The sequence below is a fragment of the Pongo abelii genome, chromosome 5 (assembly GCF_028885655.2).
Source record: "Pongo abelii isolate AG06213 chromosome 5, NHGRI_mPonAbe1-v2.0_pri, whole genome shotgun sequence".
Lineage (NCBI taxonomy): Eukaryota > Metazoa > Chordata > Mammalia > Primates > Hominidae > Pongo > Pongo abelii.
Genome location: NC_071990.2, coordinates 153,518,377 through 153,531,372, shown reverse-complemented (window position 1 = coordinate 153,531,372; position 12,996 = coordinate 153,518,377). Strand labels below are relative to the sequence as shown.

Here is a 12,996-nt window from a genome sequence, read left to right as displayed (position 1 = left end):
GAGATGGTGTCTTGCTCTGTTACCTAGGCTGGAGTGCAATGGTGCCATCTTAACTCACTGTAACCTCCACCTCCTGGGTTCAAGCGATTCCCCTGCCTCAGCCTCCCGAGTAGCTGGGATTACAGGTGCCCCCCGCCATGCCTGGCTGATTTTTTTTTGAGACAGAGTCTTGCTCTGTCGCCCAGTCTGGAGTGCAGTGGCGCGATCTTGGCTCACTGCAAGCTCCGCCTCCCAGGTTCATGCCATTTTCCTGCCTCAGCATCCCGAGTAGCTGGGACTACAGGTGCCCGCCACCATGCCCGGCTAATTTTTTTATATTTTTAGTAGAGACGGGGTTTCACCGTGTTAGCCAGGCTGCTCTGGAACTTCTGACCTCAAGTGATCCACCCAGCTTGGCCTCCCAAAGTGCTGGGATTACAGGCATGAGCCATCATGCCCAGCCAACGAGAACATTTCTTTATAAAGGACTCCCTCTGCTCTTCATCTTAGGATGCCTCTTAAGGCTGACATATAATTCTGTAATTTCCAAAAAGACTGGCCTCAAGTGTGTTGGTTTATACCTACTGGATAAGTTTTCAAGCAGACATAACCAGACTAGCCTGTGCGATATTTAATCAGGAACTTTCCAAAATTCACTATCTTTTTTGGCCTCTTCCTTTCTCTTTCCACAAGGCAGAAACTAGAAAGTCTCACCAGCTCTTGGGATTACAGTCTTAGTCATGATTATTACATCTCTAACAGAAAAACAACAACAACAACAACAACAACAAAAAAAAAAAAAGCTTAGTTATCTTTTCAGAGTCCTGCCTCAACAAACTTGATTCTTGAATTTTTTCTTTTATGTTGCTGGTGATTTATAGCAATATATGGCCATCTTCTCATTTCCCTATCATGAAAGCATCAAACTCATTTTTGTGACTCTCTCCATTCAGAAGAGATTCACTTTCCACAATGACTAGTGAAGACAATAACTCTGTCCATTCCTACCGGTTTTTACAGTTGCTAGCAGTTGTTCTAAATTGAGCTTGAAATGTAAATATGATAGCTGCGGCAGTTGCTCCCAACCCCCAATATACACTTGTATATACTACCTTTGGCTTTGGATTCTAACCATTCCATTATTAATCTGAACTTAGATCAGAAAACATAAAATTTAAGATATGAAAGATACTTTAGCTGGCACTTTTCAGAAGGAAAAACTGAGTGAAGAAAAAGTATGTGATCTGCCCAAGGTTCCTAGGTAATAGGTAAAGAGTCAAGTTTAATTGCACGCTTGACCCTTAGCTGGGACTCCTATTTGACAAAATGATGTTTTTATATACCAGAATGGTCATTTTAAAACAAAATAAGACTTTCAAAAATAGAATTATCTAAAAACAATTAAAACCTTGGCTGAAAGATAAAAATGCCCCTTTTAAATTATATTAAATATTAAATAATATTAGGTAATTCAATCTTAAGTAGGTCTTTTTAAAGTGTCTGTGATACTATATAAATTTATTTTGGTACTTCTGCTGTGCAACTAAGCCAACATATGATTGATGTTTTTGTTGAAGAGGAGTAATATCCTGTGCCCACCGTAATATTTCCTAAGTCACAGTTTTGGTTTATGGGATATTAATATCTTACTTATGCATATGTCTATCTCTCATGACACTTTATGTTACTAACAGGTCAGCCAGCCAGATGCATAACAATGAAAGGAGCATTAAACCACGGGTCAGGAGACTTGGTTTCCTGTCTGAGCAGTTAACTTAGTGATTTGGACAAGAAAAATTCAACTGAAAAACAAAAAGGTGCACTAGATGATCTTTAAGTTCTTTTCAGCTCTAAAAACTACTCATTAGCCTGATCACAACCACTGAAACAAACAAAAAAAAAGCATATGGAAATTCCTGGGGACTTACAGAATTTTAAAGTAGCAATTCATTCATATAATTACTGCCCCAAAGTTCTGCATTTTATAGGTTCTATCTATGGAAAGAGTCCTTACATCATATCAAGAATCACTTATTTTTGCAAAAGAAAATTATACGAACAAGATAAACCCTTTCTGAAATTTTTGCCTGGCCTTGAGTCACTGCCAGCATTTCTTCTAACATTCAAGGTGACGTGAGACATGGTCATTCCTGAAAAGGTACATAAAGATTCCTCATTTCTCTTCCAACAGGAATCAAAATTATCTCTTAATAAGCAATCAAATAAATTGACTATTAAAAAATTAATCAAAGTTATGTTGTAAACAGTTGAACATAGCCTGGTATAACCATAAGATCTTTTATGTAAGCCTTATGGCAATCACGAAGCAAAATTCTGTAGCAAATATACAAAAGGCAAAAAGTAAGAATTCAAAGGATACCACTATAGAAAATCGCCTAATCACAAAGGAAGACAGCAAGATAGGAAGAAAGAGATACAGTGAGTAAATGGATTTAAAAAAACAAGACCCTGTTAAATGATGTCTAGAAGAGATTCAATGCATGGTTAAGAAAACACAGAGAATGAAGGTGAAGGGACCAAAAAAGACATTCTATGCAAATAGAAGCCAAAAGAAAGCAGAGGCAGCTATATTTATATCAAATAAAATAGGCTTTAAGTCACGAACTACAAAATAAGACAAAGAAGGCCATTAAATAATGACAACAGGGTCAATTCATTAAGAGGATATAACAGTTGAACATATATATGCACCCAACATTGGAGCACCTAAATGAATGAAGCAAATATTAATTGATATGAAAGGGAAGATAGACTGTAATACAATAATATTGGGGAAACTTAGTACCCCACTTTCAGCAATGGACAGATTATTCGGACAGAAAATCAATAATGAAAGTTCAAACTTAAACTATACTTTAGCACAGATGGACTTAACAGATATATACAGAATATTTCATCCAACAGCAACAGAACACACATTCTTCTCAAATACACATGGAACATTATCCACTGAATGTTAGATAAAACAGTATAGATCATGGCTGGGCATGGTGGCTCACGCCTGTAATCCCAGCACTTTGGGAGGCTAAGGTGGGCGGATCATTTGAGGTCAGGAGTTCGAGACCAGCCTGACCAAAATGGTGAAGCCCCATCTCTACTAAAAAATACAAAAAGTTAGCCAGGCATGGCGGTGTGCTCCTGTATTCCCAGCTACTCAGGAGGCTGAGGTATGAGAATAGCTTGAACCCAGGAGGCGGAGGTTGCAGTCAACCAAGATTGAGCCAGTGCACTCCAGCCTGGGCAACACAGCGAGACTCTGTCTCAAGAAAAAAAACAGTAAAGCTCATATGTTAGGACACAAAATAAGTCTTAATAAATTTAAGAACACTGAAATCATATCAATGTTTTCCAACCATAAATAATGTGAAACTATAAATCAACAAGAATAATTTTGGAAAATTCACAAATACTTGAAAATAAAACAACATACCGAGAACCAACCAGTGGGTCAAAGAAGAAATAAAAAGTAAAGTTGAAAAATATCTTGAAACAAATGAAAATGGACACACAACATACCAAAATTTGTGGGATGCAGCAAGAGTATTTTCAAGAGGGAAGTTTATAGCAAGAAATGTCTTCATCAAAGAAGAAGATCTCAAACAATCTAATGTTATACCACAAATAACTAGAAAAATAAAAATAAACTAAGCCCCAAGTTAGTAGAAGGAAGAAAATAATAAAGATCAGAGGAAAAAGAAATGAAATTGAGACTAAAAACACAAAGCAAAAGATCAATGAAACTGTGAATTGATTTTTTAAAAAGATAAACAAAATTGATTAACCTTTAACTAGACTAAGAAAAAAAGTGAGAAGACACAAATAAACTGAATCAGAAATAAAAGAGGAGACATTACAACTGATAGCACAGAAATGCAAAAAATTATAAGAGTACTATGATGAATTACACACCAACAACTTGGATAACTTGGAATAAATGGATAAAGTCTTAGACACATAAACCTAGCAAGTCTGAATCATGAAGAAATAGAAAGTCTGACCAGACCAATAACTAGAAAGAAGACTGAATCAGCAATAAAAAGTACTCCATGGAAGAAAAGCCCAGGACCTAATGGGCTTTATTGCTGAACTGTACCAAACATTTAAAGAACTAATACCAGTCCTCAAACTCTTCCCAAAAATTGAAGAGGAGGGAATACTTGCAAACTCATTTTACAAGGCCAGCATTACTGTGATACTAAAGCCAGACAAGGGTATTACAAGAAAATTAAATGTCATGCCAATATCCCTGATGAATATAGATGCAAAAATCCGCAACAAAATACTAGGAAAATTGATTGTCACAACACATAAAAGAATCATTCACCATGATCAAGTGGGATTTACCCAGGGATGCAACGATGGTTCAACATATGCAAATCTATAAATATGGTACACACATTAACAGAATGAAGGACAAAAACCATGTAATCATCTCAATAGAGGAAAAAATGCATTTGACAAAATTCAAAATCCTTTCATATCAAAAACTCTCAACAAATATAGAAGGAGTGTACCTCAACACAATAAAGGCCATATATGACAAGCCTACAGCTAACATCATACTCAATGGTGAAAATTTGAAGTCTTCCCCTAAGATCAATAACAAGACAAGGATGCCCACACTCACCACTTCTATTCAACATAGTACTGAGAGTTCCTGCCAGAGCAATTATGCAAGAAAAAAAACAAAGGCATGCAAATTGAAAAAGAAGAAGTTAAATTGCCCTTGTTTGCTGATGACATGGTCTTACATATAGAAAACTCCAAAGACTTCACACAAAAAACTATTAGAACTAATAAAAAAATTCAGTAAAGTTTCAGAAGAGAAAATCAACATACAGAAATCAGTAGTGTTTCTATACACTAACAGCAAACTACCCAAAAAAAGAAATCAAGAAGAAATTTCATTTATAATAGCTATAAAAATAAAACAAAATATTTGGGAATAAATTTAACCAAGGAAGTGAAAGAATTGTATGCTGAAAGCTATAGACATCAATAAAAGAAACTGAAGAAGACACAAATAAATGGAAAGATATACCATACATAGACTGGAATAATTAATATTGTTAAAAATGTCCATATGACACAAATCAATCTACAGATTCAATACAATGCCTATCAAAATTGCAATGACATTTTTTACAGAAGTGGAAAAACAATCCAAAAATTTGTATGGAACCACAAAAAAACCCTGAATAGCCAAAGCAATCTGGAGCAAGAAGAACAAAGCTAGAGGCATAATACTACCTGACTCAAAATATACTACAAAGCTATAGTAATTAAAACAGCATGTATTGACCAATGGAACAGAATAGAGAACCCAGAAATAAATTCATTCGTTTACAGTCAATTAATTTTTGACAAAGCTGCTAAAAGCACACAATGGAGAAAGGACAGTTTCTTTGATAAATGTTTCTAGAGAAACTGGATATCTACACACCGAACAATGAAATTAGACACTTACCTCATGCCATATAAAAAATCAACTCAACCTGGATTAAAGACTTAAATGTTAGACCTGAAACTGTAAAAACTACTAGGAAAAAAATAAAACAGCTTAAGAAGAACATGGTCCTTATAGGGATTGTTGTGCTGCCTACACTCATGCTTCCTCCAGCTGAACTGACAGTCACAGAGGCTGACCTGCCTTCATCCCTAATAGGTAATGGAGGGCCTTGATTTTCTTATCTAGAGGATGAAGGAGTTAGATTAGATCAGTGGCTTGCAAACTGTGTTCCTTGGAGCCCTAGGGTTCCAAGAATGTTTCTCATGAACATCATACTGAATAAAGACAGGGTATGCCAAATCAACTTTTATCTGTTTCATAGATGACTATCTGCTTCTGCTTGTGGAAACAAGAGCTTGATTGCTTTAAAATACTGTCAAACATTGGATTGATTCGTCTTTAAGGTCCACATGTGATTCGCTTACTTGATTCAGTATATTTGTTTGTTTGCAAATAAAAAATTATAATATGGGGAGTTTTTAATAAATATCTATTATATGAATTAATAAAATAATAGTTTCAATATCATAAATATATAGATTAGATTACTGCTTAAAACAACCAGTCTCTCTTTGGTAAAGAGCAGCTAGCTTTTCTTTAACATTTTTCTTAAATTCAATTCTAAATAGGAGCATCCCAACCTACATTTTGAGGAAACTTGGATTCACATGCAGCAACAAATCTTCCACAATTTTTCGGCAATCCAAAATAAGTAATTCACATCTACATTTTTAATTTATTAATTTGATTCTACCATCATGAACATTAATAATTGGTTGTATACTTTTTTTTTTTTTTGAGATGGAGTCTCGCTCCATCACCCAGGCTGGAGTGCAGTGGTGTGATTTTGGCCTACTGCAACCTCCGTCTCCTGGGTTCAAGCAATTTCTCCTGCCTCAGGCTCCCAAATAGCTGAGATTACAGGTGGGCACAACTATGCCCAGCTAATTTTTGTATTCTTAGTAGAGACGAGGTTATGCCACGTTGGTCAGGCTGGTCTCAAACTCCTGATCTCAGGTGATCCACCAGCCTCGGCCTCCCAAAATGCTGGGACTACAGGTGTGAGCCACCGTGGCCAGCCAGTTGTTTACTTTTGATAAAGGATAGCCAATGTAGGATTAAAGAGGATTCCAATCGCAGTCCCCAGGTTGGGAGTTTATCCATCAATAAAGCAAATTATGATAACTCACAGTGATAAATATTAAACCCAAGCAATAGGAAAATATTTTATTTTCCAGTGTTTCATTGGGCTTCTGAATCATTCTGGACACATGTATATTTCCCTGTCTATATTAGTAGTATGTTATTTTCTCACTTTAAAATTATCCTGTTAGTTTTTGGATTTATTTGTTATTTTGGAATATTTCTAAAAATTATACTGCAACATTTGTTATTAAAATAAATAAAGACTAGTTGACAATTACTACTTTATCTCCAATTTCTTCTTAATGTGTTATAAGGAAACATAACCAGAATGGTCAGTCCAAGAGTCCTGCACATCAGTTAATTTCTATGTGCCAGTTTCCTCACTGCACAATGAAAACCTTGCCTCAAACACACCTCTGAATCTATAGTAAGAAAAAACCTTTCACAAATCTGTGTAAATCTCTGGCATCATAAAATGATAAATAACACATCTCAGTTGTCATTCAGCTATATTCAGCATATGAGATCAGAAAAGAAAAAAAAGCTTAGGTGTTTAAGCCAAGTTTTTATTCTCCACAAAGAAATTAGAAATTTATATCTTGTAGAAGTGATCAAATTGCCATTCTCTTTCTTTCAGCTGAAAAAAAAAAACCCAGCAGTGCTCGTATATGATGAAATTTTTAACTAAGATAGTAATTATTTTTAAGACAAAAAAGATATGTAATAGCTAACACTTGTGTGGCACTTTAGATTTATATTTTCCCATGTTAGGATTTTTCATCTTCATGACAAACTCATTAAGTAAAATTTATTTATTTGTTTATTTATATATTTATTTTTGAGACAGAGTCTCACTCTGTTGCCCAGGCTGGAACGCAGTAGTGCAATCTCAGCTCACTGCAACCTGTGCCTACTGGGTTCAAGTGATTCTCCTGCCTCCTCCTCCTGAGTAGCTGGGATTACAGGCTTCTGCCATCACACCTGGCTAATTTTGTAGAGACGAGGTTTCACCTTGTTGGCCAGGCTGGTCTTGAACTTCTGACCTCAGGTAATCCGCCCACCTCAGCCTCCCAAAGTGCTGGGATTACAGGCATAAGCCACCGTGCTTGGACAGTAAAATTTATTTATCTCCATTTCATATTTGAAATTAATGAAGCTCATAAAAGTGACTTTAACAAGGTTGCTCAGCAAGTTTGAGGAGGAGCCAGCATTTGAACACATTTACCTTTGGAAGAGTTCCTCTTTCTACCCAACTCAGCAAGAAGGCCAAATTCTTGAGTAATAATATATGTCTTGGATGTCAGGTGCCTGAGTAATACTCTGAGTTGGACTAAACCTGGGAGTGGTTGGTTAAAGCTCTAGACTCCCATTCTGATCATTCAATATTTGAGCCATCTTGCAACCCAGTCTCCACTAGCCGTTGAGATTTTTATTTGCTGCTTCCCATGCAAATGTTCTCTTTATACTGTGAGGACATTGAGAGAAGGGACTAGAATCTTATTCATATTTGCTTTATTCCCAAGGGTTTGCATATAAGAAGCCCTACACAAATAACTATTTAAATGAATTGAATCAATTCATTAATTAGTGCAAAAAAATACTTCTTGAACACCTACCTTGTGACTTGTTTAATGTGAGATCGGTAAACAAGACACAGAGAACCCCCCACCGCCGCCATCATGGAGTTTATGGACCATATACAAAGCAGACATTGAATGACTAATAATAATGGTGATAAGAGCTAAGAGAAGAGCTGTTTGCCATTAAAGCTAGAACATGAATTTTCCAGCACCTTGATTTTGAACTTCGAGCCTCAGGAACTGTCAGGGAACTGTGTAGGCCTTCCTGAAGAAGAGACATGTAATCTACAACCTAAAATTCAAGGGGAAGGAGACAAATGAAGAGGAAAAAGCAATGCAGAGAAACCAGCACACGTACTAGCATAGAAAAGCACATTCCCGAAAGTGCAATTCAAATCCTGCATCTTATAGAACTACCATGATTCAGAACCAAATCTAATAATGATGCTGGGATTTTCAGAGGCAGTAAGTATTATAACAGATTAAAATTTTTAGTTCATGGAGACAAATCATGCACTCTTTTGGATCTTTATAATAGATCTTCAGTGAATTTTTTCAGCCTTGCTATAAAAGTAGGGAGTAGGTCTGTGGTTCTCTTTTAACAGAAACTAAACTTTTTATTTCATAGGTAGAGTTTCAATATCCTAGTTGGTAACCAGCCTGGTTAAGAAAGTGGATTGTTGTGAACCCTAATGGTTGAAAACATGTTGTAAAGATGTATTCAGTCACAGCTGGCCTTTGCCATGTGACTGCACATTTTATAGTTAGTTATCATTATACTTCCAGTTGTAAATTAAGTCTTTATTCAATGGGATTTTTCAAGGAGTTGTTATAGAGGGTATCCTGTGGCCATGTGTGGTATTCCATGTCATAGAAAATACAATAAATTATATTGCTTTATGGCAAGCACTTTATACATATCATTAAAATAAGATGTTCTCACAGGCTATAATTTTATGAATTTAAAGCTTCATTTAAAACTTATGTATATATAAAAACTGCCAGAAAGATACATGTTTTCATTACATGTAAAGAAATGCTGAACAATCACTGAGTAATCCCTATGGGATATTGCCACATACTGAATTGTGTACCCTTAAAACTCATATGTTGAAACCTTACCCCCTGGGCCTCAGAATGTGACTGTATTCGGAAGTTGTACCTTAAGTGAGGTGATTAAGATTCAATGAGGTCCTGTGTATGGGGCCCTAATCCGATATGACTGGTGTCTTCTTAAGAAGAGGAAGAAGCTGTGGATGCACGGAGAAAAGGCCGTGTGGGGACACAGAGAGAAGGCAGCCATCCGCAAGCCAAGGAGAGAGGCCTTGGGAAAAATCAAACCTGCCAACACCTTAGTCTCAGACTTCAGCCTTCAGAGCTAGGAGGCAATTGACTTCCGTTACTTAAGGCACCCAGTCTATGGTATTTTGGGAGGGCAGCCTGTTATGAACTGTGTCCCCACAAAACTTGTATGTTGAAGCCCTAGCCCCTGGTATGACTATATTTGGAAATAGGGCCTTTTTGGAGGTAACTAAGGTTAAATGAGGTCATAAGGGTGGACCCCTAATCCAACAGGGCTTGTGAGAAGAGGAAGAGATACCAAGAGTGCTTGGACGCAGAGGAAAGGCCACGTGAGGACACAGGGAGAAGAAGGCTAGCCACAAGCCTAGAAGAGAGGCCTCACAGGCCGGGCACGGTGGCTCACGCCTGTAATCCCAGCACTTTAGGAAGCCGAGGCGGGTGGATCACCCGAGGTCAAGAGTTCAAGACCAGCCTGGCCAACATATAGTGAAACTCCGTCTCTACAAAAAAATACAAAAATTAGCTGGGTATGGTGGCACACACCTGTAGTCCAAGCTACTTGGGAAGCTGAAGCAGGAGAATCGCCTGAACCTGGGAGGTGAAGGTTTCGGTGAGCTGAGATTGCGCCACCGCACTCCATCCTGGCCAACAGAGCAAGACTCCGTCTCTCAAAAAAAAAAAAAGGGAGGGCTCACTAGAAACCAAATATTCCAGCACTTTGATTAGGTATGTCCAGCTTCCAGAATTGGGAGAAAATTAATTTCCATTGTTTAAGTCACCCAGCCTGTGGTATTTCATTATGGCAGCCCTAGAAAACTAATACAGATATATATTTTACAGTCATCACTATACATGTGCAAGTGTGTATGGAGCCATCCACAGTCTGTCATGTGCAGTCAAATTATCTAGATTCCCAGGTGAAAACAGTGGGGAGACTTTTCTTATGTCTTTGCATATTCGAATTTTTGTTAGATTAAAAACGAGAATGCAGAATTTATATTCATGCAGCCAAACCGTATCTGGATATTAATTCCAAAAAAAACCAGAATCGGTTTTATGAAATGGGGTCAATGCATGGGTACCCTCACATTTTAAAAATTGTTTTGGACATATTCACAACTTGATTATTTCAGCTTTCAAGGAGAATGTATGTGAGAGCCTGTGCTTAACCTACCTATAATCGCCAAAGAAGAATATTAAACCTTGACTCCACTGTTTCAAATTAAGCTTTTCTAATGCAGCTGTTATATTCCCGTCACTTATCAAGTTACCTTAAGAAGCATTTTGTGAGTTTAATTAAGCCTGACTAATTCTCCAACAGTACAAAGAAAGATGAATTCCTCAAATATTTAATCCATTTATGACTCAAGTGTCATTTTCTGAATGTAGCTGTTAAATTCTTGGAATTAATTACCCTTTGAATTAAAGCTGCTTTTTCAGATGTTCAAGATGTATAGTCATAGTCACAGCTCACAGAATGCGTAAATTCAACATTGCATCTCTTCACCAGGAGAATTTATTCCAAATGCTGCATTCCAAACCTCAACCTGTCCAGCATATTTATGACCCCGGGACTAAGAAACCTGTCACTGTAAGCTTGTTAACAATCAAGCTTGTCTTCATCATAATCTCCATTCTTGGTCTTTCCTCTCCTTCCTCCTGTGTCCAAGTAAGAATGATTAAAAGTTAGCTGCCCACTATTTGCAAAATCACTATTCCTTTTCATTGAAATTTTGTTCTCCTTAAATGACCCCAAGCTTCACCTCCTTCAGAAAAGGAATGGGCTTTTCCCTATTACAATCAGCAGGTAGCACCATCATCAGCCCTTCCCTCCCCTCAGTATCCTTCTGAAACACTAAATGAATCTGTGACTTTATTTATTTATTTATTTATTTATTTATTTATTGAGACAGAGTCTCACTCTATCACCCAGGCTGGAGTGCAGTGGCGCCATCTCAGTTCACTGCAACCTCCACCTCCCAGGTTCAAGTGATTCTCCTGCCTCTGCCTCCCGAGTAGCTGGGCCTACTGGCGCTCACCACCATACCCAGCTAATTTTTGTATTTTCAGTAGAGACAGGGTTTCACCATGTTGGACAGGCTGGTCTCGAACTCCTGACCTCAGATGATCTGCCCACCTCAGCCTCGTGACTTTATTTTAATTACACATTTTCTACTTGTTCTCTTCCACTACACTGAAGGCTATCCAAGACTAGAAGCAATGTTCCTCAAGATGAGACTCCGAAGAATACAATGAGGTCAATCAGGCAACCACATTTATGGGGCTCCTAATATTCCCAGAACTGGGATTCAGTTTCCAGATTCCTGTATAACAAAACTGGAAGATCAGATACAAGAGAAGACAGAAAACCACACACGCACAGCCACAAAGACCACAAAAACACAAGCCCACAGTCACAAACCCTGCATGCTTTGACACTTGTTAGTGTAGTGCTCAGTAATCAACTATGCCAGCACCATGCTAGACACTGAGGTTAAGAAAGTGGCTGGTTGACTCAGGTTCTAAAGGAGAAAACGGCCTTTTGATTGAAATTCACATTCATTAAGGGATGATAAGAGACTGGAAGGCTATAAATTAGCTACTTAGCTTTCACATTTACAAGTCTCAATTTAGGGAAAGTTTATCCTCAGATATCATTTTCTAGCATTTGCAATATAAACAGTAACTGAAAAATATTTCTAGAATAATTTACTAAGCACTCTTCATTTCCTTCCATCACCACCTCCCACACACCTTTGATTTAAAATATAATTATTTACATTGAAAATCCAAAACACAAAATGCCATGTTAGAATTTCCAGTTCCAGACACTTCCACCTTTTTAAAATAAAATGGATTATGAAAATACTTTTGTTGCAAAGAAAAATAAGAATAGCAAAAAAAACAATTAAAAGAAAAAAACACCAAATTCCCATGGTATTATTTGAATGGGTAGAGCCAGCACTGGGCGTGGCCAGGGCCGTCCCCAAGGGCCCCTGGGAGAGATGTACCTACCACCTTTCATCATTCCCACTTCGTAGCATTTGCGGAGCCGGCAGGCCTGGCAGCTCTTCCTCCTGTTTTTATCAATGGTGCATTGGTTGGTGGCTGGACACATGTAGTCGTTATGTCCTATTAAAAGCAAGAGGACAGAATTAATATTATTTCAGGAAACTTAGCCAGTCAGAATCTACAGGGAAACCTTTTGGAAGCTGTTTTCCTATCACTTCCTCAGCCTTACTATGTTGCTCCCCAGCCTGCCTGCCTGCCTTTTTCTGTCCTTCTTGAAGTGCAAATGAAACCTCTCATGGGCCAGGCATGGTGGCTCACGCCTGTAATCCCAGCACTTTGGGAGGCCGAGGCAGGTGGATCACGACGTCAGGAGTTCGAGACCAGCCTGACCAACATGGTGAAACCCCGTCTCTACCAAAAATACAAGAATTACCCAGGTATGGTGGT

General features: G+C 37.7%; 1 protein-coding gene across 2 annotated transcripts in view; it reads right to left on the bottom strand.

The window, feature by feature from the left end:
- Window positions 1-12,996, bottom strand: part of ESR1 (estrogen receptor 1) — a 303,200-nt gene that overhangs the window by 218,656 nt on the left and 71,548 nt on the right. For both annotated transcript variants that reach the window (XM_002817493.5, XM_054558336.2), the window contains exon 3: window positions 12,553-12,669. In XM_002817493.5, coding sequence (XP_002817539.1) covers window positions 12,553-12,669 — 117 coding nt within the window. The remainder of the gene's footprint in view (window positions 1-12,552; window positions 12,670-12,996) is intronic.